The sequence below is a fragment of the Panthera pardus genome, unplaced genomic scaffold (assembly GCF_024362965.1).
Source record: "Panthera pardus isolate Hobbes unplaced genomic scaffold, ASM2436296v1 HiC_scaffold_17, whole genome shotgun sequence".
Taxonomy (NCBI): domain Eukaryota; kingdom Metazoa; phylum Chordata; class Mammalia; order Carnivora; family Felidae; genus Panthera; species Panthera pardus.
The window spans coordinates 54,184,817-54,212,582 of record NW_026526732.1 but is presented as its reverse complement, the minus strand read 5'-3'; the positions used below and the strand labels follow the sequence as shown (position 1 = coordinate 54,212,582).

At 39.0% G+C, this 27,766-nt stretch overlaps 1 protein-coding gene and 1 long non-coding RNA gene across 2 annotated transcripts in view; one reads left to right on the top strand and one right to left on the bottom strand.

Moving 5' to 3' along the window:
- Window positions 1-6,520, bottom strand: part of OSTM1 (osteoclastogenesis associated transmembrane protein 1) — a 41,041-nt gene extending 34,521 nt beyond the window's left edge. The window contains exons 1-2 of the mRNA XM_019443026.2: window positions 5,945-6,520; window positions 561-675 (exon numbers count right to left, since the gene is read on the bottom strand). Of these exons, the coding sequence (XP_019298571.1) occupies window positions 561-675; window positions 5,945-6,505 (676 nt within the window). The 5' untranslated portion in view covers window positions 6,506-6,520. The remainder of the gene's footprint in view (window positions 1-560; window positions 676-5,944) is intronic.
- Window positions 6,521-6,531: 11 nt separating this feature from the next.
- LOC109263503 (uncharacterized) lies at window positions 6,532-13,730 on the top strand. The gene is made up of 2 exons (XR_002078251.2): window positions 6,532-6,804; window positions 11,919-13,730. It is a non-coding gene; the product is annotated as an uncharacterized LOC109263503 (long non-coding RNA).
- Window positions 13,731-27,766: the final 14,036 nt, after the last annotated feature.

The window sequence follows — 27,766 nt, the reverse complement described above, 5'->3', positions numbered from 1 at the left end:
TGTTACACAAATACACATAAACCTGCAAAACTGGTAGAACAGATGTTATCACCTCCCACCACCTCCATTTGACAGATTATAATCATCGTCATTATTATATTAAACAGTTAACATTTCTTCAACATTAACTATGTGCCAGCTACCCAGCTAAATTCTTTACATAATTTTTTTCACTTAATCCTAAAAACAATCATATAAGGTAGGTTCCCATTATTGCCCCCAACTTACCCCCAAATCAGATGAAGAAACTGAAGCTCCAAGGTGTGAAGTTACATGCCCAAGGTCTGACTGCCAGTCAGTCAGGGTTAGCAAGTGGCAGAGCTTAGCATGAAGTCCAGCTCTGACTACAAAGCTCATCCTGTTAACTGCTACACTTTTCTGCCTTTCAATATTTGCCCAAGTAATTCCCACTAATAAACCATGATGCTAATTGCAGTTCATTTAAACTTGGTAATAAAAAGTATTATCTAGCTTCAAAGGTCTCAAAATTCACTAAAATAAAATCTGACATCTATACTATTGAACCATAGCTGCAACATGAAAATGAAAGAATTACTTACTTGCACAATTTGCCTTCTGCCATGTAGAGTTAAAAAACTCAGACAGAATCACAACTATCTGCATTCTATCTGCCATTAAGAGGCTTCTGGCACAACTATGACTCTCTGACGTATTCTGTAACAACAAAAAGGTAGAAAAATATAATCTGAGTACTTTTAGACTTCCTAAACAACATAAGGCAAAAGTTCTCATAAAAATAATTAAAAGATTAGAAGCATTTTAACTGTTTGATATAAGCAAATAATGATATAATTAATAACCATAATAAAACAAAAGCAGCTAATATTTGTTGGTACCAGGTTCACTAGCAAGGGAAGAAAATCTTTGCTTCTTAAATAAATATTTGCTTCTATTAAACAATCTCAACCATTTAGGGCCAAATTGTGTGTGTCTTGTTTCTTGCTTTTTACACATAGGAAAAAATTCTGGAAGGGTTTCATCAAAATGTAGCACTGGCATTATCTCTGAATAATGGAAATATGGTGATTTTTATTTTCTTTTTTGCCTCATTTACACTGCCTAAATTTTTCTACAATGAACATATACTATTTACATAATTTCTTTAATCTCGGTAAATGGTCACACATTTGAGTTTTATCTTCTGGGCAATTTTTGGTGCAAAAATCTTATAATCCACAAGACAATGTGACACATCCAATTTGTACCCAAATAGTTTATACCCAGATAGAATGAATATGCTTTCCACAGGTCATCTGAATAATAAAACTCACACTATGCAAATAAATAAATCCAAGTCCCTAAACTATTTGATCCTTATCTATTCCTTTTCCCCTTTGTCCCAAGCAAGGAATTAAGTCATGCTGACCCTTCATTCTTTCAAAGCTATTTAACTCCTACTACTTACCAGGCACTGTAAGAATCCTGGAGTTTTGAGGACACAGAAAGTGTAAGGGAATGCCATAAACACTGGGACTTCAAGAACCTCCCCAGATTAACTACCAAGTCTTGTCAAGACTACATTCTACATGGCTCTGAAATCTGTCCATTTCTCCCCATCACAATGGTCTAGCCACCATTTACCACATCACTGCAAGAGTCTCTTAATTCACCTCTCCACACCTACTCTTCCCCTACCCTCCTCAGTCTCTGTTTCCTCCACTTTCTCTCATGTAACCAGGATGGTTGTTTAATGTACGAATCTCATCGTGTCATTCTACAGAATTAAACCTCTCAATAACATCGCACTGCTTCAACATCAAAGTCTAACCCTTAAACATACTCCCACCAGGCCCACATGACCTGGTACCTGCCTACTTCTTCAGGCTCAGGTCACAGGTCTCCTCCTGGCTCATAGTACTTTGAGTTCTTTCTAGTGCTCAAACACACCAGACTCAGTCTTCACACCTGTTACTTCTTTTGGACGTATACCTTCTCTTCCCCGCCCCACACCCTCCCAGATTTTAGGTATCAGCTTTAACCACTGACCACTCTACCTACCACCAGCCCTAGTCAAGATCAGCTCCCTTGTTATATGCTTTGGTAGCATCTGGGGTTTTTTACTTGGCAACACTTATCACACCTGAATTAAGTAATTACTTGTATTATAATATAGCTAATGCCTGTTTTCCCTACCAGACTACAAGGTCTGCTCATTCACAGCTATATCCCTAGTAACTACCACTGGCCTGCATATAATACTCAATAATTTTCTTGAATGAATGCATTAGAAGCATTATTTTCTGATTGCTAATGAAAGATACAGATTATTACGTTATTCTATGTTCTGATTCTCCCCCTATATTCTTAAGAATTTGTGTATTAATCTATACTGAAAAAAGTATGTTGACCACTTCCAGATACATACCCCTAATCACTAGCACCTTCATAAATATATATACATATCTATGCATATCTATATCTATCTATGTACGCTTTAGACAAACCAAGTAGAATGAGATAGAGCTAAGCAATTCAGAGTTGGGGGTGGGGGGGGCAAAGCATCCTGGCAACTTCTCTGAGGATGCTGAACAGCTCAATGAAACCACTAGCCATTTAAATTAAAAGAAAAAAATACTGACTGTAAGGAAGAGGGAATCAGTCAGTTCTGTATTCTTTACCTTCAGATAATAAAACCATATGCAGGCCTTGTCTCAATAATTCCAAGAGGAACTGATAAGAAAACAGAATTCTTATCAGACAATTCTATTATAAATGAATTAGCTTGCTGTACCAGAGAAACAGCTTGCTAATTTCTACCTTAGATTCTTTTTCTCCTTGTTATACTCCCCTCCTCTCTCAATCAACCCATGGACATGGATTTGGCCTAAAGAGATGATAAAGGATATCTTGTTCAAAATTCAGCTCATAGGTTTTCTCTGATTAATGCCCCCTTGCTCAGTTCCCTCCTTTAATTCAGTATCTCCTTCACCCTTCTGCTGTAAATTGCTATTGTATGAATTATAACATTCACATTGATGATTTTTTTTTTCCTTTTTTCTTTTTCACAAAAGAGGTTTATCTCCCCAACTGATAGTTTGGAGCTTGGGCCTTATCCTTCTTTTCCTCCTGTATCGTTTTACCAGCCCAATATTTAAAAATACCATGTGCCTAATTAAACTCATTTAAATGAAAGACTGAGTTTATGTGAGTCAAAGAAAATACATTACTCTTGAGAAATACCCCCCTCCGAGCCCCCCCCCCCACACACACACAGAAAGGACAACTGATTCCTTCCAGTTCACTCATAAGAAACTCAGAACACTTTTTTTCCAGAAGTTCATTATTACACATGATGATTCAATTCCAGAACCAATCCAAGGAAGCCTATAAAATCCATGAAGTGGGGTGCCTGGGTGGCTCAGTCGGTTAAGCGTCTGACCTCAGCTCAGGTCATGATCTCACAGTTTGTGAGTTCAAGCCCCGCATCGGGCTCTGTGCTGACAGCTGGAGCCTGGAGCCTGCTTCTGTTCTGTGTGTGTGTCTCTCTCTCTGCCCCTCCACCGCTCATGCGTGCACGCTCTCTCTCTCTCTCTCTCTCAAAAATAAATAAACATTAAAATCCATGAAGTAACTCAGAACTGTAAAAATCATGCTTCTGAGCTAGCAAAGCACATCTAGCTCTACCGAGGAAAGGGGAAGAGGTCAAGGTCTAGGATGTCAGGAATTCCAGATTGGGTAAAGGGTTTTTCTGCCTTTTTAAATCTCTTTACTCTCTTCCTTTCACACAAGGGTGAGGTGAATCCGGTGCCCAGATCCACTGGTAGAATCTGAGAGGCACCTAATAAAAAAAAAAAAAAAAAAAAAAAAAGAATCTGAGAGGCATGAATGAAAGGAAGGAAGTTTCTGCCATCCCCTACCTGAGGAAGTCTCTCTTGGGCAGTAAGGAATTCATGTGGAAATTCATACACAGAATGGGTGATGGGTACCACTAGAGTTTGGGGTAATTTTTTAACTTCTTCTTAATTCCACTGTATCTACACAAATGAGGAAAGCATTTGCTCCCTCAAAAGATCCAAGCTTTGCATCATGATTCAGACATCTTGGCCACAAAACAACTCACTTAATTGCTCAAAACAGATATGATGTCATATCATACCTTGCTATCGTGCCAGGGACGAGTCTTGGGTGTTATATTTTAAAATCATAGGAATATAGATAGATGGATAGATATCTGCCTTGTTACATGTAATAGAAGTATGCCTGAAAAATACTGAAGCCTAAATTTAAACTATGTTAAAATTAAACAAATGGAGACCAGACTTGAATATTCCCTGATCAGGCAAAGCCAGTTGAGTCACACAAACAAAAACTTAATTTAGCTTACTTTGCAAGACAAGTGAAGCTATCTTGACCTGGGCTACTTCTTGCTTATCCGTTTGAAAATCATAAGCCAGACTTAAACTGTTCTCCCAAATTGATATGAGGTAACTACTAACCAATTCTCTTTCAGAAAATTCCTATGAAAAATAAAAAGAAAATTCCTATATTGTAACCAACGCTGTGAAGAATTAACAGTCACCATTCTATACTATGTAAACTGCTTTATAATAGTGTATCTCTGAGACTCATTCCGTGTTTTGGTTTGAGTGTTCCCAGTTCATACTGTCTTTTTTGGTGTGTGCACAATAAATTTTACTAATTACTACTTTGGTGATTCATTGGTTTTAATTGTTTTTTTCCAAACTTGACAACTACCTTTAAAACTAGCTCTTTACAGGAAGATTGACCTCATATTTATTTAATGCAAATAAATTTCCTATATATGTTTAAAAAAAAAGATTTACCTTAAGGAATATCAGGCTGACTTAAAGCAGGATGCAATTCTATATAAGTTTTTGTCAAATCAACTATGATTGATGAAATAATTCCAATCACATTTTCGTGAGACTACTTGTCCCCTCAATACAAGAGGAACTTTCCCCCTCCACAACCCTAATGTCATTCCTCATGTTTTTCCTTTACAAGGCATATCCGGCCCACACCTCATGACTCCTACCAGCCCTGACACTCTTATCCTTTCCTACTCTAGACCCTATAAAATTTATTATTAGTTAGGAACACGTATTCTTTTTCTTTCTTCATTACTTCCTCTTTTCTATTAAACCCTTCACAGGACCTACCGCATGACCAGAAAAGCACTAAGGGTATCAAGAATGGAGGGTAGATATATCATTTCCTAAAATTTTAACTCCCATTTACTGAGAACTATTACTATGTGCTAGTTTTCTAAGAGCTCCTTTCATCTTACAGATAAAAATACAGACAGAGAATGTAAGTAATTTGCTCAGAGTACACGGCTAAAAGATGAACTTTCATATGTCACCTCTTGTAATTCTTGTAACAGTCACAACAGGCGGCTGTTTTTTTCCATCTTACCGAGGGGTCTATACTAAGTCTATACTACACTAAGTCTATACTAACACTATAAATAAATTAATCCAAGACCAAGCTGCTATAAAGTAGTGCATCTGATATTTTCTGGCTACCAAGCTCAATCTTCCTAACCACTGCCATACTAGAGTTTCTCCACTCTACTTGGAGTTTCAGTAAAGGGTCCTTTCTGGGAACACCAAGTAGAGATGGGAAGAAGCTGTACTGGAGTGGGGCGAAGAGGGTAAAGGAGTGAAGGGAAAGGAAAAGTAGGGTTAAGGGTGTAGGAGACCCAAGAAAAACCACCATACCTATCTGCAAATATGTACCGAGCTGCCCAACAGCAGCTACGGAGGCAAAAATCGAAACTCCAAGCCCTATAATGCCACCCACTCTTCTGATGCCCCCAACTCCACAATTCCAGTCCAACCCTTTTTTCTTACAAACAGGAAAACTGAGCCCCGCCCCCCCCCCCCCCCCCCGAGTTACCATCATTACATCCTCCTTTCCCAACCCTCCACGCCGGAGGTCCAGGGGGTGCTCCGCTACCCACCCCCACGGCTCGACTGATGTTGTCCATCTTGTTCGCGACCTGTTGGAAGAGGGGATAGCAGGTCTGACAGAGGCGCACCGGCCGGGCGCTGCGCACTAAGCACCCGGTCAGCTCTGCGCTGCTGTTGGCGAAGTCCAGTAACAGCTCCCGACACTCGGGATCCAGATCCGGCAGGTCCGGGGGTAACGACAGTGGCCCCAGCCTTCCGCCCTGCAGCAGGGTCAGGGACAAGTCCTCCACCTCCAGCAACTGCTGCTCCGACAGGAGGTCGTGGAGGACCCTGTGGGGGCTGCTGACCACAGCGAGCGCTCCCAGAACCAGCCCCGACCACAGAAGCGGCACCAGCAGCAGCCGCCGCAAAAGCAACGACCTCCGCCACGCGACTGGCGCGTCTAGCTCCATCGCGGGGTCCGCAAACCCCAAAGCACTCAACCCGCCTCTCCCCCGCGAGCCGGCGCAGCTGACGGCCGTCGCTTCCGGCTTCCTTGGGCGCAGGCCGCGAGCGGGGTCACGAGGCGCGCGCGTCATGGCCCCGCCCCGGCGCGCGGCGCCCCGCCCCATTGGCTGCCGAGAGCCGCGCGCGCGCTTGTGCGGAAGCGCGCGCACAAAGGCAGGTTCGCGCTGCTGGTCGGCTCCAAGCGCCTGACCGAGGGGATGCGAGACCGAGGGTGGCGTCAGGCTGTGGACCGCAGAGCGGAGGCTCCTCACCCTGTGAATACAGGCGTCCAGCGCTTTGAACAACTGAATCTCGGGGGTCTTGGCCCTCTGTCGCCCACCGCTTTGGGATTCCCTGCGTTCTAGAAGTCTGAGGAGTTACTTCACACAGCAGAAAGACGGACGGCCCCCGCCGTGAGAATTACGTGAGTTCCCCGAGAAAGCCTTCCGGCAGGTGCCTTTGCAGGTTTTTTGCTTGGTGGTTTCTTAGCATAATTTCCTCCCTCATCCTATTTGGAAGGAGTAATAACGTCTGTTAATTATTTTGGGTAGGGGAGCCCAGTGGCTTCCGAGCTTTTTTTTCCTTTTAACTTCAAAGTGTCAATCAACATCAGCGTTGCCCAATAGCCTTTCTGCGATAATGGAAAAATTCTATATCTGCATTTTCTAATACGGTAGCCACTAGCCACTTGTGGCTGCTGAGCGATTGTGACTTAGCTACGGCGACCGAGGAAATTAATTTTTCATTGAACTTAATTTAAATGTAAATAGTCCCATGCGGCTAGCGGTGCCGTGTTGGAGAGCGCAGGTCCAAGTTCTCTCCCAGTGTAGCCTGGTCCTAGGGTGGCTAACGTCCGGGTTTGCTTGGTACTTGGAGGGGTTCGCCAGGTGCAGCACAAACCTGCAGCCAGGGCAAAAACCTGGGCAGTCCTGGGCAAACCGCGTAACTGCAAGCTCCCGATTTCTGACATGCCCGAGGCCATGGGAGAGGCCACTCCAATGAGCGCCGATACCACTGCTGGGCTGCAGGATGTAAGCTAATGACCTGGAAAACGGTTTTCTGACAAGTATCTGACGAACACGTGTGGTAGAAAAAATATTTCCTGGTGTTTTGTATCGTCCTGCTTTCATTTCTGCCTTGCAAATTGCAGGGCTACTGTACTAACTCCCATTCAGCTTATGGTGCTAATTTATGTTTGTTTCTGAGCATTCTTAAAGTTTTTAGCCAGTCTGTTCGGTTATTGTTTTGTATTTCTAAATTTGCTCGTGATGGCTAAATTTTGCTCCATTTTCTTCAGCGAGAAACTGAATTAGTAGGAAATTTGACTTATGTAACAATAAATGTATTTCCAGAGAAATAAGAAGAGAAAAAATATCTTAATTTTCTCAAATGTTATCCTGTCACGTTTAGGTCTTTCTGTGTATTTCTGTTTCTATGTATCTAAGAGTTCTTTCAGGCATCATCATGAGTAAATTGTTTAAACTCTGAAAAGTAATGTAGCACAATCAACAGCATTACAAAGGCACATACTCTCTGACCCAACAAGTCCACTTCTAGGAATTTATTTTAAACATATACTAACCTTGTATAGACACCATGACTAACTGCAGTATTGTTTGTAATAGTTAAAAAAAAAAAAAAGGCTAAAAGAGAATGTGAAAGAAATCACGTTTTCCTCTTCCCTTCCTGGAACAAAGGGTGTCAGAGAACAGGTAAGAAGAGGAGGACAGGGGTGCCCGGCTGGCTCAGTGGGTAGAGTGTGGGACTCTTGATCTTGGGGTTGTCAGTTTGAGTCCCATGATGGGTGTAGAGATTTTTTTTTTAATCTTCAAAGAAGAAGAAGAGGAAGAGGGCATTAGAGGATAAGGAGAAAGCATCAGCCTGATACAGGTATTGGATCATGAGTAGAGTAAGAAGAGGGGCGCCTGGGTGGCTCAGTCGGTTAAGCATCCGACTTCAGCTCAGGTCACGACCTGGGTGGCTCAGTCGGTTAAGCGTCCGACTTCAGCTCAGGTCACGATCTCCCGGTCCATGAGTTTGAGCCCCGCGTCGGGCTCTGTGCTCACAGCTCAGAGCCTGGAGCCTGCTTCCGATTCTGTGTCTCCCTCTCTCTCTGACCCACCCCTGCTCATGCTCTGTCTCTCTCTGTTTCAAAAATAAATAAACTTAAAAAAATTTTTTTAAAAGATGAGTAGGGTAAGAAGAGTTTCCATGCAGGGGAGGGGGCAGCAGTGAGTGGGAGTCTGCTTATGTTCAGAAGGATTGATTAAATAAGTAAATATATTAAGGATAATGAAGGTCCAGTTTCTCACTCTCATAGAAGGGAGTTACAAATATGAAAAGAGAGACCAGTAGAATGAACTCTGTAGTGTTGGATTAGAATTAGCAATATCAGTGACTGGACATACATACAGATATAGAAATAAATATAGTTGTATATGGGTGTGTGTGTGTGTGTGTGTGTGTGTGTGTGTGTGTGTGTATTTTCCCTGGCTTTGTCCACTGAGAAGGCCTGGTAGCAGAGGCACCCCATTAATAATAATGAGCACATATTGGGCCCAGGTGGTAGCTTCTAAATACTATTCTCCCCTAAAGGAAACTAAGAATCCTTGGAGAAATAACTGATTCCACCACTGGGGCAGCAGAAAAACACAAGTTTAGCCTGGATCATCTTGTTGTGCCAGAAAGTAAGAAAGTGCTCAAAGAATTGATGGTGGGGGGGGGGGGGGGGTGGTGCCTGGGTGGCTCAGTAAGTTGAGTGTCTGACTTTGGCTCAGGTCGTGATGTCACTGTTTGTGAGTTCAAGCCCCGCGTCGGGCTCTGTGCTGACAGCTCAGAGCCTGCAGCCTGCTTCAGATTCTGTGTCTCCTCCTCTCTCTGCCCCTCCTTTGCTCATGCTCTGTCTCTCTGTCTCTCAATAATAAATAAACGTTAAAAAATTAAAAAAAAAAAAAAAAAAGAATTGATGGGGACATGAAAACAACATAGAGCTTGAATAGGCTCCCCCTGGCCAAACCTGGGACATTTTGAGCATCAAAATAATATTGGTCAACATGTAATAATCCATTGAATAAAACAGGAAACCGCAAGCCTATATTGATACATTTTTTTAGGTTTTATTTATTTTTGAGAGAGAGAGAGAGACAGACAGGGAGGGGCAGAGAGAGAGAGGGAGAGAGAGAATCCCAAACAGGCTCTGCACTGTGAGTGCAGAGCCCAACTCAGGGCTTGAACCCACGAACTATGAGATCATGACCTGAGCCAAAACTGAGAGTTGGATGCTCAATCGACTGAGCCATCCAGGTGCCCCGCCTATATTAACGTATTTAAATAAATGAATAAATTGAATATTTAATGAGGAATAAGATATTTACATATTTTAGAAGTTCCTCCCCCCAAAATACTTATTAATTACAAATGGAAAAAAAATGATAAATTTATAGTGGAGAAGTCTGTCAGATCCCACATTAATCAAATGGTCAACATGAATATCATCCAATTGGATAAATAGAGATTGTATGCCACCTGATGGAATGTAGTTAGAAGATCACAACATCACTTCTGTTATATTCCTGCTGAAGATACATAACATGATGCTAATATGAGAAAGCCTCAGACAAATCAAATTAAGGTTCACTCTATAAAATAGCTAGCTTGTAATCTTCAGAAGTGTATGGCTATAAGAGTCAGGGAAAGATTGAGGGACTGCACCTGACATAAAGGACATTATTGGAAAACTAGTGAAATTTGAATAGAGTCTGATAATTAGATGGTAGTAATGTATAATGTTCCTGATTTTGATAATTATATTGTGTCCATGTAAGAAAATATTTTTATTCGTAGAATATATATATAGAAAAGCATTCAAGAGTAATCGGATATTAGGTCAGCAACTTACTTAAGTATTCTGCTGGGTGGGACAGAGTTGTAGGGAGGTTATTGTAAACAGACTTTCAGACTTTTAGCTTCAATTTACCTACATTTTCAAAGATACCTCAGGTTCTGTATTTCCCATGTTTCTTGAGAATTCTATAATGTAATTCACTTGCTTTTTTTCCACTGTAGACTTAGGATTCAACTATTCCGGTTCTGCTAAATCAGTTGTCATTAGTCCAGTTGCTTTCCAGCTTCCAGTAGTCTTACTTTGTTTTCTCTCCTCCTGCTCTCTATGTCTTTGTGTGTCAAAAATCTTTTTACTGTCATTTTGGTGGGATTTCAGGAAGGAGCAGATCTAATCATGTATTCAACTTGCTATCTTAAATGGCAGTTTCCTCTGTTTTACTTCACTCGTTAGTAAAGTAATTAGAGTGTGTCTTATGCCCCCCACCTTCACCCATTAGCTGATAACCTCATGGAGAATATGAACTGTGTCCTATTTATATTTGTATACTCAAGTACTGGCCTTAGTAAAGTACTCAGTACACTTGTTACATTGAATTTACATTGTAATTCAAATGTACATCTGCTTTAAATGGTTTTTCCATTGATACATCAGTAGAAACTTATACTTCTATTTTCCAAATTCTCTAATATGCAAAAAAAAAAAAAAAAACCCCACAATAAGTTAACTCCTAATGCCCATAAACTTTGCATGCCTGACTGGAATGACCTGAACACATGGAACATGTAAATCATATTCATTCATTACACTTTGCAAAGAGTCTCATGTATTCACTCTGGTGACCAATCTCATTTCCAAATCTCCAACCCCGAAATGGAGTACTTTATAGCCTCTGCATTGGGGTATTTTTAAAACAATGAAGTTTAATCACGTTTACCTGACAGATTATCTGGTTATAAATGCATATTTCTCTTAGATGAATTTTATTAGAACTTTAACTTTGTATCAATATATTTTTAAATAAATATCTCCTCAATAAAGAAATGAATAGAGGGGTGCCTGGGTAGCTTAGTCGGTTAAGCGTCCAACCCTTGTTTTTGGCTCAGGTCATGATTTCACAGCTCATGAGATCAAGCCCTATGTTGGGCTCTGTGCTGACAGCGCACAGCCTACTTGGGATTCTCTCTCTCCCTCCCTCTTTCTCTCTGTCCCTCCCCCCTCGCCCTCTCTCCCTCTCTCCCTCTCTCCCTCTCTCCCTCTCTCCCTCTCTCCCTCTCTCCCTCTCTCTCTAAATACATAAAAACTTTAAAAAAAGAAATATTCATGAATATGTGTACTCCAGTATTTGTATATTGTGAGTGGCCAAATTCTGATCATTGAATTCATTTCCCAATAACAGGAAGACTCATGGTTAATTAGATATATAACATATGGTGCTGTTTTTCTCCTATAGCCAGAATTCATGAGTCCAGGAAGCAAGGGGTAACAATGGGAATGGTAAATCTCACTATTAACCCTAATAATTCACTAGCACAATTTTGCTTCCTGTCCCCATGACCTTATGTTCCACTGGTCTAGAGGTCTTTGTTCCAAGGGGAGGAATGTTTCTACCAGATGATACAACAATGATTCCACTGAACTGGAAATTAAGACTGCCGACTGGCCACTTTGGGTTCCCCATGTGTCTGAATCAACAGGCAAAGAAAGGAGTTACTGTGCTGGCTGGGGTGATTGATCCTGACTACCAAGGGGAAATTGGACTACTCATCCACCATAGAAGGAAAGAAGAGTATGTCTGAAATACAGGGGATCCCTTCGTATTACCACGCCCTGTGATTAAGGCCAATGGAAAACTACAACAACCCAACCCAGACAGAACAACTAATGGCTCACATCCTTCAGAAATGAAGATTTGGGTCACCCTAACGGTAAAGAATCATGCATGACCACCTGAGATGCTGGCTGAAGACAAAGGGAAAACAGAATGGGTAGTGGAAGAAGGTAGTTATAAATACAAGCAATGACCATGTGACTAGTTATAGAAGTGAGGACTATAATTGTCATGAGTATTTATCCTTACTTTGTTATGCATGTGTGTGCGTGTATTTCACAAATACCTTTGTTTTTTTCCCTCTTGTATTTCCTTATCATATAATGTAAGATATATTGACTTTATGTCATAATATTTAAGTATTGTTAATTTTAGATTATAGAATTTGAATTATGGGATATCAAGAAGAGTGAACATCATTCAACAATATTACCTCCCTTTCAAGGGAAAGGGTTAGTATGTTTTTGGTTTATGCAAGATATTATATCATGTTAGGTAGAATTATGACCTTGTTATTGTCATTATTTAGAGACATCTCCTTGGTTTAAGGAGATGCATATGGGTTCCAAGTTGACAAGGGGTGGACTTCTTTCTGATGGTTAATTGTATATATCAACTTGACTGGGCCATGGAGTGCCCAACATTTAGTCAAACATTATTTTGGGTTTGTCTGTGAGGATGTTTCTGGATAAGCTAACATTTGAATGAGTACACTGAATAAAGCAGATTGCCCTCCCTAATTTGGGTAAGCTTTACTGAGTCAATTGAAGACTTAAGTAGAACAAAAAGGCTGGGTCAGAGGGGACTCCTCCTGCCTGATTGCTTTGAGCTGGGACATTGATTTTTTTTTTTTTTTTCTGCCTTAAGACGAACTGAAACATCAGTTCTTCTTGGGTCTTATCTTAAGTCTGCAAGCTTGTGGACTGGAACTGAAACCATTGGCTGTTCTGGTTCTTAGGCCTTCTGACTCACAATATAACTACACATCAGCTCTTCTAGGTCTGTAGCATGCCAACTGTAGATCTTGGGTCTTTTCAGCCTCCATAATCATGTTAGGCAATGCTTTATAATCCATCTCTCCTCCCCACTCTATATCTAGTTCTCTCTCTCTCCCTCTCTCTATATATATCCTATTGGTTCTATTTCTCTGGAGAACCCTAACAGACATATTTTAATTATATTTTGAAATGTGATTGCCCTACTTAAAAAATCTTATTAATTGTTCAATGTTTATTAATAACCATATATGGATTTTATGTATCTTTTGATAGTTTCAAAGTATGTTTTATTATTATTTGTTATCCATTTAATTTGTTGGGATATATAGATTGCTAAAGAAATGAAAAGATGCTATTTCTATACAGTATGCCTTCTTTAAATCAAGTTTTAAGTATTCTTCAAGAAGCATAGAAGGATGATAACAAGTAGTACTTGCTCCAAATGTTGCCATAGGTGAACTGGACAACATGAACTTCCTGAGACATGGACATTCATAGACTTACCTTGTTTGTAACATTTGCTTCCTTCTGCCTCTGTTGTCATGTACACAGTGCACGTGACTTACTTACAAAGAAGGCAGTGTCAAATTGTTTGCTATGTTTCTTTTGTAACGGATTTTATTTTTCTTCCAATTTTAGTCCTGCCTAATTGTTCCATTCAAGTAAAGTCATTTAATCTCTCCTGTTCTGATTGATACTTTATTTATTTATTTTTTTAAATGTGTTTATTTATCTTTGAGACAGAGAGAGACAGAGCATGAGCAGAGAAGGGCAGAAAGAGGGGGAGACACAGAATCTGAAGCAGGCTCCAGGCTCCGAGCTGTCAGCACAGAGCCCGACATGGGGCTCGAACTCACACACTGCGAGATCATGACCCGAGCTGAAGTCGGACGCTCAACCGACTGAGCCACCCAGGCGCCCCCTGATTGATACTTTAATTATCCAGGTTTAACCAGCTGTGTCCACCTCAGCCTTTTATGAAGAAAGGAGAGCTATGGTTTCTGAATTTGAGTAATGAAACTATAGGCAGGATCATTTTTTTCTCCCCAAAATTAGAGAAAGAAATTACCCACGAAAAGAGTACCATGGGGGTGGTGGTTGCCTATCCAGTCCCCTTTATTAGTCTCTTAACATTTTAAAGACCATGACAGTTATTTAAACTAATTACTTGAGGGGCACCTGGGTGGCTCAGCTGGTTAAGCATCTGACTCTTGATTTCTGCTCAGAACATGACCTCACAGTTTGTGAGTTCAAGCCCTACATTGGGCTCCACGCTAATGACAGTGCATAGCCTGCTTGAGATTCCCTCTCTCTCTGCCCCTTCCCTACTTGTTCTCTCTCTGTGTCTCAAAATAAATAAATAAACTTTTAAAAATAAAATAAAATAAAATAAAATAATGACTTGAGAGTCACCTGGCTGGCTCAGTTGGTAGAATATGCAACTTTCAATCTGGGGGTTGTGAGTTTGAACCCCATGTTGGGTGTAGAGATTACTTAAAAAAAGGAAAAGAGATTGGGGCACCTGGGTGGCTCAGTCAGTTAAGCGTCCGACTCTGGATCTTGGCTCAGGTCATGATCTCACAGTTCATGAGTTTGAGCCCCACACTGGGTTCTGCACAGATGGTAAGGAGCCTGCTTGGGATTCTGTCTCTCCTCCCTACCCCTCCCCCACTTGTGCACGTTCTCTCTCTCAAAATAAATAAATAAACTTAAAAAAAAAGATTATATGATGAAATGAGTTAAAAAAGTAATTACTTGGGGCGCCTGGGTGGCTCAGTCGGTTGGGCGGCCGACTTCAGCTCAGGTCATGATCTCACGGTCCCTGAGGGCTGTGAGTTTGAGCCCCGCGTCGGGCTCTGTGCTGACAGCTCAGAGCCTGGAGCCTGTTTCAGACTCTGTGTCTCCCTCTCTCTGACCCTCCCCTGTTCATGCTCTGTCTCTCTCTGTCTCAAAAATAAATAAATGTTAAAAAAAAATTAAAAAAAAAAAAAAAAAGTAATTACTTGATTTTATAGCAAAGAAATATATATGCCTATAAATATTATATATAAATATACTATATTATATATAAATATATATACATATAAATCTTGGACTTGTCAGATCTCATTTTGACTCCTCTGGAACACCTCGATTGTATTCCTAGATCTTCAGAGACTGGATTCTATGTGCATTTGAAAATAACTACTAGCGGGGCGCCTGGGTGGCTCAGTCGGTTAAGCGTCCGACTTCGGCTCAGGTCACGATCTCACGGTCCGTGAGTTCGAGCCCCGCGTCGGGCTCTGGGCTGATGGCTCAGAGCCTGGAGCCTGCTTCCGATTCTGTGTCTCCCTCTCTCTCTGCCCCTCCCCCGTTCATGCTCTGTCTCTCTCTGTCTCAAAAATAAATAAACGTTAAAAAAAAAAAAATTAAAAAAAAAAAAAAAAGAAAAGAACTACTAGCTGAAGTGATAGAGGCAATAATGTGACTGTAGAACTAACAGGTAGGCTTCTATCAAGACAGTATATCTCTTGGCTCACTTTTGGTTTCAAGCAACAGAAACCAACTCAAGTTAACTTAAGCAACAAGTGGAAAATATAAGAATGAAACCAAGGCCATGTCTCAGGGATGAGACATTCTCTCTTTGTTCCACTCTATGTATCTAACTACCTAATCTTCGTGGTAGAAAATATGGCTGCAAAAAATGTTTTTTATATCTCCTGCATTTAAAGATTTCAACCTAAACACAGACCAGATCTCTTACTCCCCGTTCCAAATTTTCTCTGTCCAGTCCAAACTGTATCTAACAACGTTAGGGGACATAATTTATAACCATGGCTGCTTGGAGACTATCCTGTGACTATGTAGATAAGGGGAAAGGGAGAAGTTTGCAGAGAAAGGAGAGCCGATGTCAAACTTAATAGGGGTCATTTGCAAGACCCTTCGCTTTCCTCCTAATGGAAAATTGATATTAAACAGTATCTTAGGGGCACATGGGTGGCTCAGTTGGTTGAGCATCCAATTCTTGATTTCAGCTCAGGTCATGATCTTATAGTTCATGGGATCAAGCCCTGCCATGGGCTCTGCACTGATAGTGTGGAGCCTGCTTGGGATTCTCTACCTGTCTGCCCCTCCCCCACTTGTGCTTTCTCTCTCTCTCTCTGTCTCTCTCTCAAAAAATAAACTTAAAAAAAAAACACAGCTTGCTGGAGTCCATGTTGAGGAAGAGGAAATGGATGGTATAAAAAGTAGATTGGGTAAAAGGAAAACTTTTGAGGCAACTGGGTTTTTGGTGACTTTCTTTAATTCAAACCATAAGTATGGTTTCTTGAAATACAGCTCATTATTTGGGCCATTCTTACACGAAGAGATTTAATTGAGTGTGGCAAATTTATTACTGGATTTTGAGCCATCTTCAAATTCAGATATATGTTAAGTATCCAGATCAGCTTTGTAGAAATTCAACTCAAATATAATCATGCCTGAAATGACTAGAATGGACAAGTAGTGACTCAGTTATTTCCATCCTATAAACCAGTGGGTTACAGCCTGAGATCCCTAGACATCTAAGAGTACATAAAGAAAGAATTAAGCAAAACTAAAAGGCAACCAATGGAATGGGAGAAGATATTTGCAAATCACATATCAGATAAAGGGTTAGTGTCCAAAATCTGTAAAAAACTTATCAAACTCAACACCCAAAAAAATAATCCAGTGAAGAAATGGGAAAAAGACATGAATAGACACTTCTCCAAAGAAGACATCCAGTTGGCTAACAGACACATGAAAAAATGCTCAACATCACTCATCATCAGGGAAATACAAATTAAAACCGCAATGAAATACCACCTCCCTCCAGTCAGAATGGCTAAAATTAACTCAGGCAACAACAGATGTTGGCAAGGATGCAGAGAAAGAGGATCTCCTCTGCATTGCTGGTGGGAATGCAAAGTGCAGCCACTCTGGAAAACAGTATGGAGGTTCCTCATAATGTTAAAAAAAGAACTACCCTACAACCCAGCAATTGCACTACTAGGTATTTATCTAAGGGATACAGGTATGCTGTTTCGAAGGGGCACATGCACCCCAATGTTTATAGCAGCACTATCCACAATAGCCAAAGTATGGAAAGAACCCAAATGTCCATTGACAGATGAATGGATAATGAAGATTTGGTATATATATATAGAATGGAGTATTACTTGGCAATCAAAAAGAATAAAATCTTGCCATTTGCAACAACATGGATGGAACTAGAGGGTATTATTATACACTAAGCAAAATAAGTCAGAGAAAGACAAATATCATATGACTTCACTCATATGTAGAATTTAAGATACAAAACAAATGAACATAAGGGAAGGGAAGCAAAAATAATGTAAAAACAGGAGGGTCATAAAACATAAGAGATTCTTAAATACAGAGAATAAACTGAGGGTTGCTGGAGGGGCTATAGTTGGGGAGATGGGCTAAATGGGTGAGGGGCATTAAGGAAGACACTTGTTGGGATGAGCACTGGGTGTTATACATAGGGGATGAATCACTGGAATCTACTCCTGAAATTATTATTGCACTATATGCTAACTAACTTGGATGTAAATTACAAATAAATAACCAGAAAATAAATAGGCACAAAATGAGATAAAGGCATTTTCATATTTCACTGTACTGATCAGCTAGTGGTGTCAATAAATTTGTTCCCTGTGCCATCTAACATTAAAAGGGGCTTACTTTAATTAAAAAAAAAGAAAGATCCATAAGCTATTTCCAATATTTCATAAAGCCCAAAAGAAATCATAAATTTACCTGACACAAAGCTACTTAAAAAACATCAAAATTTTCTGTTTATACTGTAATTATACCAAGGCAGGAAGTAAGCCTATTATTCCATGCTGATCCTAAGCTCTGTATATATCTATCTGTCTGTCTATCTATATGCACACATACATACACACACATATACATAAACACACAAATGCATACATAATACATACAATAGTTCATTAAATAGATTCTGGGTAAATGAATTACATCCTGGGAGAAATGTGACTTTAATAAATTTATATGTGGCCACTATTATTCTGTTTATATTCTAAAGGCTATAGAAAAAGAAATTTAAAGTTCAAGATTACCAAAGTCAACTTTCCTGGACATCTATAAACATGAGATAACTAGGCATCTCTCTAAAATAATAAGGTCTAAAATAATGACCTCTGGAAAATCCTCCTACTTTCCTCTTAAAATATATTAAAATATCATCTAGCCCATTATTAGAAGATGTATTGATTAGGATAGTATAATGCCTTAATGATGAAGACTTGTGGGTGATAAGTTGTTACCAGAAATGTTCTGCCTTTAGAGCATGAATTTTGATCATCCTGTGAATGTCAAGACCTTGGATGTTTAGGATTTCCTGAAAGTCCTCATCTCCATAATGATCACAAGCACTTGTTTATTCTTCTGCTTCATTCCATGATTAGGCCTTCTCAACCCAGATGGGAAGAACAAGATGGATAGGGGGCGCCTGGGTGGCTCAGTCAGTTAAGCGTCCGACTTCATCTCAGGTCATGATCTCACAGTTTGTGAGTTTGAGCCCCGTGTTGGGCTCAGTGGTGACAGCTCAGAGCCTAGAGCCTGCTTCAGATTCTGTCTCCCTGTCTCTGCCCCTCCCATGCTCATGCTCTGTCTCTGAAAAATAAATAAACATTAAAATTTTTTTAAAAAATAATTAAGATGGATGGGAAAGGTTTCTAAAATATTTATTCTCTACCTGTAGTCCACACTGTCAGAGATCTTTCATGCCCTTAGCAGTGGTACACACATTTACCTGAAATCCACTTTGGAGCAAAACCACTCCTTTTCCTATAGCCAAGATATCTCAGTAGGTCATTTTGAGCAGCCTTGAACACTTCTCTCACCTCATCAAGGCTCAAACCTCTGCACTAAGTTGTTTTCCATTTTGCCTTTCAGAAAATGATTACAGTTGACCCTTGAACAACATGGGTTTAAACTGTGGAGGTCTAATTATACATGATTTCTTTTCGATAAATACAGTACAATACTATAAATATATTTCCTCTTATGTTTGTCTTAATAACATTTTCTCTAGCTTTATGGTAATACAGAATATAATATAATACACATAACATACAAAATACATGCTAATTGATTGTTTATGTTATCAGGCCTCTAGTCAACAGGAGGCTATTAGTAGTTAAGTTTTGGGGGAGTCAAAAGTTATACATAGATTTTCCACTGCACAAGGGTCACTGCCCCAACTTCTACATTGTTCAGGTCAACTGTAATCCCAATTCAAATAAAAAAGTCCATAATTGCAACTTCATCTTTAAATGTACCCTCTACTGGGGCACATGGGTGGCTCAGTCAGTTAAGCATCTGATGTCAGCTCAGGTCATGATCTCACAGTTTGTGGGTTCAAGTCCTGCATCAGGCTCCGTGCTGACAGCTCAAAGCCTGGAGCCTGCTTCAGATTCTGTGTCTCCCTCTCTCTCTGCCCCTCCCCGGCTTGCACTCTGTCCCTCTGTCTCTCAAAAATAAATAAATGTTAAATGTACCCTCTCCTTCAGTCTTGGCAATGATATATCTAAGTTTGAAAAAAAGTTAATGAGATTAGAAGCAATAATGAAGACACAAATTCTAATAAGACTTACTGCTTTTTTAAAGCATTGGTTTAAGTATAAAGCTACACAGAAACAGACCCATAAATACAGAGAACAACTGATGACTGAGCGAACGGAGAGAGTAGGGCGAATGGGCAAAATGGGGGGAGGGGAGTGGTAGATACAGGCTTCCAGTATGGAATGAATAAATCACAGGAATAAAAGGTACAGCACAGGGAATATAGTCAGTGGTATTGTAATAGCACTGTATGGTAACGGATGGTAGTAGCTGTACTTCTAGTGCATAAGGTATAGACTTTTTGAATCATTATGTTGTACACCTGAAATTAAATGTAACATCGTATATCAAATATACTTCAATAATAAATACATAAATAAATATAAGGCTACATATTTATTCAAAATTGATTCATATTTTATGATGGACTAATCACTTCTCAAATGTGCTTCTTTGTAAGGCTATGAAAAGGGAAGAGTAGGTAGGACATGCATTAATGAGTGTAAGGTTTTCTCACCCTTAAATACTTGTACAAGATGTTCTTTGTAAAGCAAATGTAGTGAAAATCCCCTTTTCTTCCTTGAAGCATCTGTGAATCTTTCTTCTTTATATAAAATGAGGTTTTTGGTGAACACATGACAAGGAAGAGGTTCAATGTAACAAGCAATCATGTTATTTCAAAGAGCTCCATCTCTAAGTTTCCACGCTGAAGCTTTTTAGAAAGGATGGGTTGCAACATGTGAGCAATTTAAAAGTGTAACATTTCATTTACAGGTTCAGAGTAGCTTTCAATTCCCTTCCTAGTGTGCTTCTAATTAAATCTTAATTGTACCATACACTATGAAATGAAAGAAACACTGATATACTGGGTTTTCAATAAAAGAAAGTCAAGATGGCCCTCATAAAATGGCTGGCTAACCTAAAGAAAAGGAATAAAATGTGAAAACGAGCCTCAAAATTAAAACCTAACATTTGAAGCTGCATAATTATTAAGTTATCAGAAATAAGATTTTTTGATAGACCCAGATGATTTAAATATATATGATTATAGTAGATCACCAGAATGCATGAGGAGTAGTGAGTAGGTAGCAAATGTAATAAAAATGATATATCCAATAATTTAAGTTGCTACTTTATCATATGCCAGTTTTCAAATACATCCTCATGAAATAAACATTTTTAAAGTTGATTTATCTTAAAGTGAAAAGAAGAAAGGACCAAAAATGTAAGTAGCCCAGTGCTACTTTCAAGATTTTTGTCTAAATTATGGGATAATTGTTACACTTGTTTCATTACTCCTCTTTGGCATATTCTTGGGTAATTTATATTTTCAACTTAGAGTGACATGATTTTCAAAAACAAATCAATTCCCCTTCCATTTAAAAAAATTTTTTTCTAACCTTTTGTATTTATTTTTGAGAGACAGAGAGCACGAGCAGGGGAGGGGCAGAGAGGGAAGAAGACACAGAATCCAAAGCAGGTTCCAGGCTCTGAGCTGTCAGCACAGAGCTCGATGCGGGACTTGAACCCATGAACTGTGAGATCATGCTCTGAGCCAAAGACAGATGCTTAACCTACTGTGCCACACGGGCGCCCCAATTAAAAAAATTTTTTTAATGTTTTTATTTTATTTTTGAGAGAGAGAGTGAGCAGGGGAGGGACAGAGAGAGAAGAGGACAGAGGATCCAAGGCAGACTCCACACTGACAGCAGAGATCCTGAGGTGGGGCTTGAACTCACAAACCGTGAGATCCTGACCTGAGCTAAAGTCTCTGACACTTAACCAACTGGGCCACCCAGGTGCCCCTCCCCTTCCATTTTTTAATTTTTCCTATCTAGAAGTCATGATTCCTAAAATGTGATTTTGAATTTAGAATTTAAATGAGCACACTCTTCCATTATCCCCTGCAACTAGCTCTATAGAGAATTAATGATAATAACTAAATGGTATACCAAGAAAGCCTCCAACAACTATGTGGAACTGAAAACAAAAGGTTTATTTCTCATGTCTAGAGGTCTAGAAGATAAGATCTCAATCCTAGGTTTTTCTCATAGTCTGAGATTAGGAATTCATTCTTTCTTTCTTTTTTTTTTTTTTTTTTGAAAAATTAAGTACAAAAAAGGCACATATGATAATGTACCAAGCACCCATGTTCCCACAACCCAGATTTTAACAGTTATTAGCATTCTGTCACATTTTTTGAAAGTCATTTCTATAAAAGTATTTTTTAAATTCCCCTTCATCTTTCCTCTAATCCCATTCCCTCCTACTCCCTCCCCAATCCAGACTATAACCCACATAATGTGATGTATTAGTATCTATTGCTGCATAACAAATTACTTAAAACATTTATTTTCTTACAGTTTCTGTGGATCAGGAATCCATGTGCTTTAGCTGGACTCTCTGGTCAGGATCTCTCACAATGTTGCAGTTGAGATGTTGCCCCGGGGCTGCAGTCATCTCTAGGTTCAACTGGGGTAGAACACTTCCAGTTCACTCAGAGGTTGTGGGCAGGATTCATCTCCTGGAGGATTGTCAGACTGAGGGCTTCAATTCCTTTATGGCTCTTAACTAAAGGCTGCCCTCAGTTCCTTGGCACATGGACCTCTCCATAGAGCAGCTCACGACACGTAATTTGTTTCATCAGAGCTAGAAGAGCCAGAGCCAACAAGAGAAAAGTCAGAGTTTTTTTATACCCACTCTTGAAAGTGACACCATAACTTCTGTTCATTACAAGCAAATCACTAAGCCCCAGTCACACCCAAGGTGGGGAGATTATACAAGGGCACGAAGACTAGGAGGAAGGATTCATTGGGGACTATCTTAGGGGTTGGCTACCAAATTGTGTCTTTCTGGCTATTATACTTTTCTATGAATATCTGTAAATGAACATTTTATATACATAAACATAAAAATGTGCAATGTTTCATGTTTCCAATTTGTAAAAATGATTATGTAAGTGTGTATTATTATGCATCTTGCTTTTTTCTTTCAACATTATATTTTTGACATCAATTCATGTTGATCTGTTTACATCTATTTAGTTCCTTTTAACCACTATTCAGTAGATTGTGTATTGAGTCTATAGATTACCACATTTTACTTAAAATTCTACTCATTCATTTTCCTGGTAATGGACATTTGTTTCCCTTTTTGTTTTTTGTTTTTGTTTTTGTTTTTTGGGGTGTTTTTTTTTGTTGTTTTTTGAGTTTTTTTGGTGTTACAAAGTGACAATGAGCAACTTTGCACATGTACATATACCGGAGTTTCTATAAACTTAGAAGTTATTTAAATATTATAACATCCTTTCAAATTGTTCTCCTGAGAGATTATACCTGTTTATACTTATGCCTGTAGTTTAAGAGATTTACCTTCCCCCAACTTGCATGCCACCCCTTAATTGGTGATACATGATATCTAGTTGTTGTTATACTTGTTTTTTCCTAATAACCTGGAAGGTTGAGCATCTTGATGTTGATCACATGTTGATGAATCATTTGGGTTTCCTAATCCCTTCAGTTTCTGTTCATACTGTGGCCATCTTTCTATTGAGTTGTTTGTGCTTTTCATTACACTTTGATTATATGTTTTTTTGTCTTATAAAAAACATTTATGCAGTCAAATATCAATTCTTTGCCTTTATGATTCATACTTTCTGTGTCTAGTTTAAGAAATTTTCTATGACCCAAGATCCCAGAGATATTCCCTGTATTCTCTTCAAATGGTTTTAAAGTTTTGGGTTTTTTTTATCTTCAAGCTTCAGTCTGTCTGAAATTTGCTTCTATGTTTTGTTTGAAGTTGAGATCTTAATTTTATTTTTCTCTATGGAGAGTGAATTGTTCTGACATTGTTTATTAACTTATCCATCTTTTTACCCCAGATTTTAGTAACACCTCTGTTATAAATCAAGATCCCCTAAAAGCAGAAGTCTGTTTCTGGGCTTTCTATCCCCCTCAGCTGATCTCTTTGAACATTTCTGAATCAACTGATCTCTGTAATTGCTAAAGCTTTATAATGACTTGATATTTTAAAGAGCAAGTCCCACCTCCTTGTTCTTTTTTTTTTTTTTTTCCAGAACTCTTTGGGATATTTTTAGATATTTACTCTCCCATTTGCATTTTAATCATTTTCTCAAATTACATTAAAAAATCTCACCTGGAATTTTGTTAAATTTATACATCAAATTGACATGCTTTGAAATCACATCTTCCCAAAGGAGCACATGGTAGGTACCTCTATTTAAAAAAACAAACAAACAAACAAACAAAAAACCTCCTTATGTCCTTCATAATATGTTACAATTTTCTCCGTAAAGAATATATACATCTTTTGTTAGATTTATTCCAGGTACCTTTATAGTACATTTACTACAGTGAATGGTATCCTTTTTCTACTAGTTTTTTAATTGTTTACATAATGCTGACTTATAGAAATGCCATTGATTTTTATGTTAGTATCATGTCAAGAAAATTAAACTTCTTCATTAATTTTATAAGTTTGACTATAAATTACTTTAGATTTTCCGTGTAGATTATTATAGCATCTGCAAAAAACAATTTTTACTTTTTCTTTTCCTGAATGGACCTTTATCCTTTGTTTTGACCACCCAGCATCTGAACTCCTCTTTCTGTTTGAGGAATTTCATACATTACAAGTCCAGTTGTAGGACAAAGACTGCTCCCTCTTTAGGAGCTTAAAATATTCCAAATTTCTTTCCCAGCTTTCTATACAGCTGAGGAACGAGCCATTACTGATGCTGTAGTGGTGACAGCAGTGACATTAAGAGCAGTGTTGGAGCAGAGCTGACATCAGTGTTAGCAGGGGTAGCAGTTGCAGTCAAGTTGCAGAAGAAGTGATAATGGTCTATCAATAATGTCTAGGCTTCAGTGGTGGCAGCAAAGGATTCCTTGTCAGTCCATTTCTGCAGCCTGATATAGACACTTCAGGAAACTCAGCCTTAAGCCTGGTTTTTCAGCTCTCCCAATGATTCTGTGAGCTGTCAAATATTCTGGTTTATAAGCTATTTATCTGCTTAATTAACCAGAGTCAGCATCTATTGCTCATAACTAAGAACTCTAAGAAATATATTTTGGCTCTTTGAACCCCTTATTCTTTTTTTTTTTTTTTTTTTTTTTTTTTAATCCTAGTGGATTGTCAAGGATCTTCAGTACAGTGTTGAAAAATTGGAGTGATAGTATTTAGTATTGTCTTGCTCCTAGCTTTAAAAGGAATGTTTCTGGGGGCACCTGGCTGGCTCAGTCAGTAGAGCATGTGATTCTTGATCTCAGGGTTGTGAGTTCTAGCCCCACATTGGGCATGGAGATTATTTATTTAAAAAAAATGGGGGGCACCTGGGTGGCTCAGTTGGTTAGGCATCTGACTTTGGCTCAGGTCATGATCTCACAGTTTGTGAGTTCAAGCCCCACATCAGGCTCTGTACTGACAGTCCAGAGTCTGCTTGGAATTATCTCTCCTCCCCTGTCTCTGTCCCTACCCCTGCTCACATTATCTCTTTCACAAAAAATTAAAAACTTTGAAAAATATTTTTAAAAAATGTTTCTGAAGTTTTACCACTCAGCATGCTGTTTGTATGTTTTTAGTAGATATCAAATAATCAGGTTAGGGAACTTCTATTAATATTTTGCTGAGAAGTTTTTTCTTAAATCATGAATGGGTCACAATTAGGTCTTTAATCCATTTAGAATTTATTTTTGTGAATGAAGGAAGAAAGTGGTTCAATTTCATTCTTCTGCATGTTGCTGTCCAGTTTTCCCAACACCATTTGTTGAAGAGACTGTCTTTCTCCCATTGGATATTCTTTCCTGCTTTATCAAAGATTAATTGACCATCTAGTTATGGGTTCATTTCTGGGTTTTCTATTCTGTTCCATTGATCTATGTGTCTATTTTTGTGCCAGTACCATACTGTTTTGAACATTACAGCATTGTAATTTAACTTGAAGTCCAGAATTGTGATTCCTCCAGCTTTGCTTTTCTTTTTCAAGGCTGCTTTGGCTATTCAAGGTCTTTTGTTGTTCCATACAAATTTTGGGATTATTCTAGCTCTGTGAAAAATGCTGTTGGTATTTCGATAGCGATTGCATTAAATGTGTAGTTTGCTTTGGGTAGACAGTTTGACAGTATTTGGTCTTCCAGTTCTTAAGCATGTGATGTCTTTCCATTTCTTTTTCTTTTTTTAAATTTTTATTTATTTTTGAGAAAGAGAAAGAGAACTCAAGTGGGGGAGGTGCAGAGAGAGAGGGGGATAGAGGATTCAAAGTGGGCTCTGTGCTGACAGCAGAGAGCCCGATATGGGGCTTGAACTTGAGAACTGCAAGATCATGACCTGAGCCAGTCAGATGCTTAACCAACTGAACCACTCAGGTACCCCAATCTTTCCATTTCTTTGTGTCATCTTCAGCTTATTTCATCAGTGTTTTATAGTTTTCAGAGCACACATTTTTTAGCTCTTTCATTAGGTTTATTCCTAGGTATTTTACTGTTCTGGGTACAGTTGTAAATGGGATTGACTCCTTAGCTTCTCTTTCTGATGCTTCGTTATTGATGTATAGAAATGCAACACATTTCTGTATGTTGATTTTGTATCCTATAACTTTATTAAATTCATGTATCAGTTCTACCAATTCTTTGGTAGAGTCTTTGGGGTTTTCTGTATATAGTGTTATGTCATCTGCAAATAGTGAAAGTTTTATTTCTTCCTTGCCAATTTGGATGTCTTTTATTTCCTTTTGTTGTCTGCTTGCTATGGCTAGGACTTCCAGTACTATGCTAAATAACAGTGGTGAGAGTAGACATCCCTAGTTTGTTCCCGACTGTAAAGGAAAAGTTCTCAAATTCAAGGTGGATTAAAGAACTAAATATGAGACATGAAACCATAAACATCCTAGAGGAGAACACAGGCAATTATTTGCCTGTGTTTGACAGCAGTCATAGCAACTTCTTTCTAGATATCTCTCCTGAGGCTAGGGAAACAAAAGCAAAAATAAAATATTGGGACTTCATAAAAATAAAAAAACTTCTTCTGCACAGCAAAGGAAACAATCACCAAAACTATAAGGCAACCTGTGGAATGGGAGAAGATATTTGACAGTGACATATCTAATAAAGGGTTATATCCAAAATGTATAAAGAACTTATAAAACTCAACACCCCAAAAATGAATAATCCAATTAAAAATGGGCAGAAGACACGAACAGACATTTCTCCAAAGAATGCATACAGATGGCCAACAGACACGTGAAAAGATGCTCAACATCACTGACCATCAGGGAAATATACAAATCAAAACTACCTCACACCTGTCAGAATGACTAAAATCAACAATACAAGAAACAACAGGTATTACTGAGGATGTAGAGAAAAGAGAACCCTCTTGTGCTGTTGGTGGGAATGCAAACTGCCACCACCCCCTCTGGAAAACAGTATGGGGGTTCCTCAAAGTTAAAAATAGAACTACCCTATGATTCAGCAATTGCACTACTTGGTATGTACCAAAGAATACAAAAATAATAATTCAAAGGGATACATGTACCATGACGTTTATAGCAGCATTGTCTACAATAGCCTCACTATGGAAACAGTCCAAGTGTCCATTGGCTGATGAATGGATAAAGAAGATGTGGTATATATATACAATGGAATATTACTCAGCCATCAAAAAAGTGAAATCTTGCCATTTGCAACAATGTGGATGGATGGAGCTGGAGAGTATAATGCTAAGTGAAATAAGTTAGTCAGAGAAAGACAAATACCATATGATTTCACTCATGTGGAATTTAAGAAACAAAACACATGAGCAAAGGGAAAAACAGAAAGAGGCAAACTAAGAAACAGACTCTTAACTATAGAGAACAAACTGATGGTTACCAGAGGGGAGATAGGTGGGGGGATGAGTTAAATAGGTGATGGGTATTAAAGAGTGCACTTTCGGGGAGCCTGGGTGGCTCAGTCGGTTAAGTGGCCGACTTCAGCTCAGGTCATGATCTCACGGTCCATGAGTTCAAGTCCCGCGTCAGGCTCTGTGCTGACAGCTCAAAGCCTGGAGCCTGTTTCAGATTCTGTGTCTCCCTCTCTCTGAC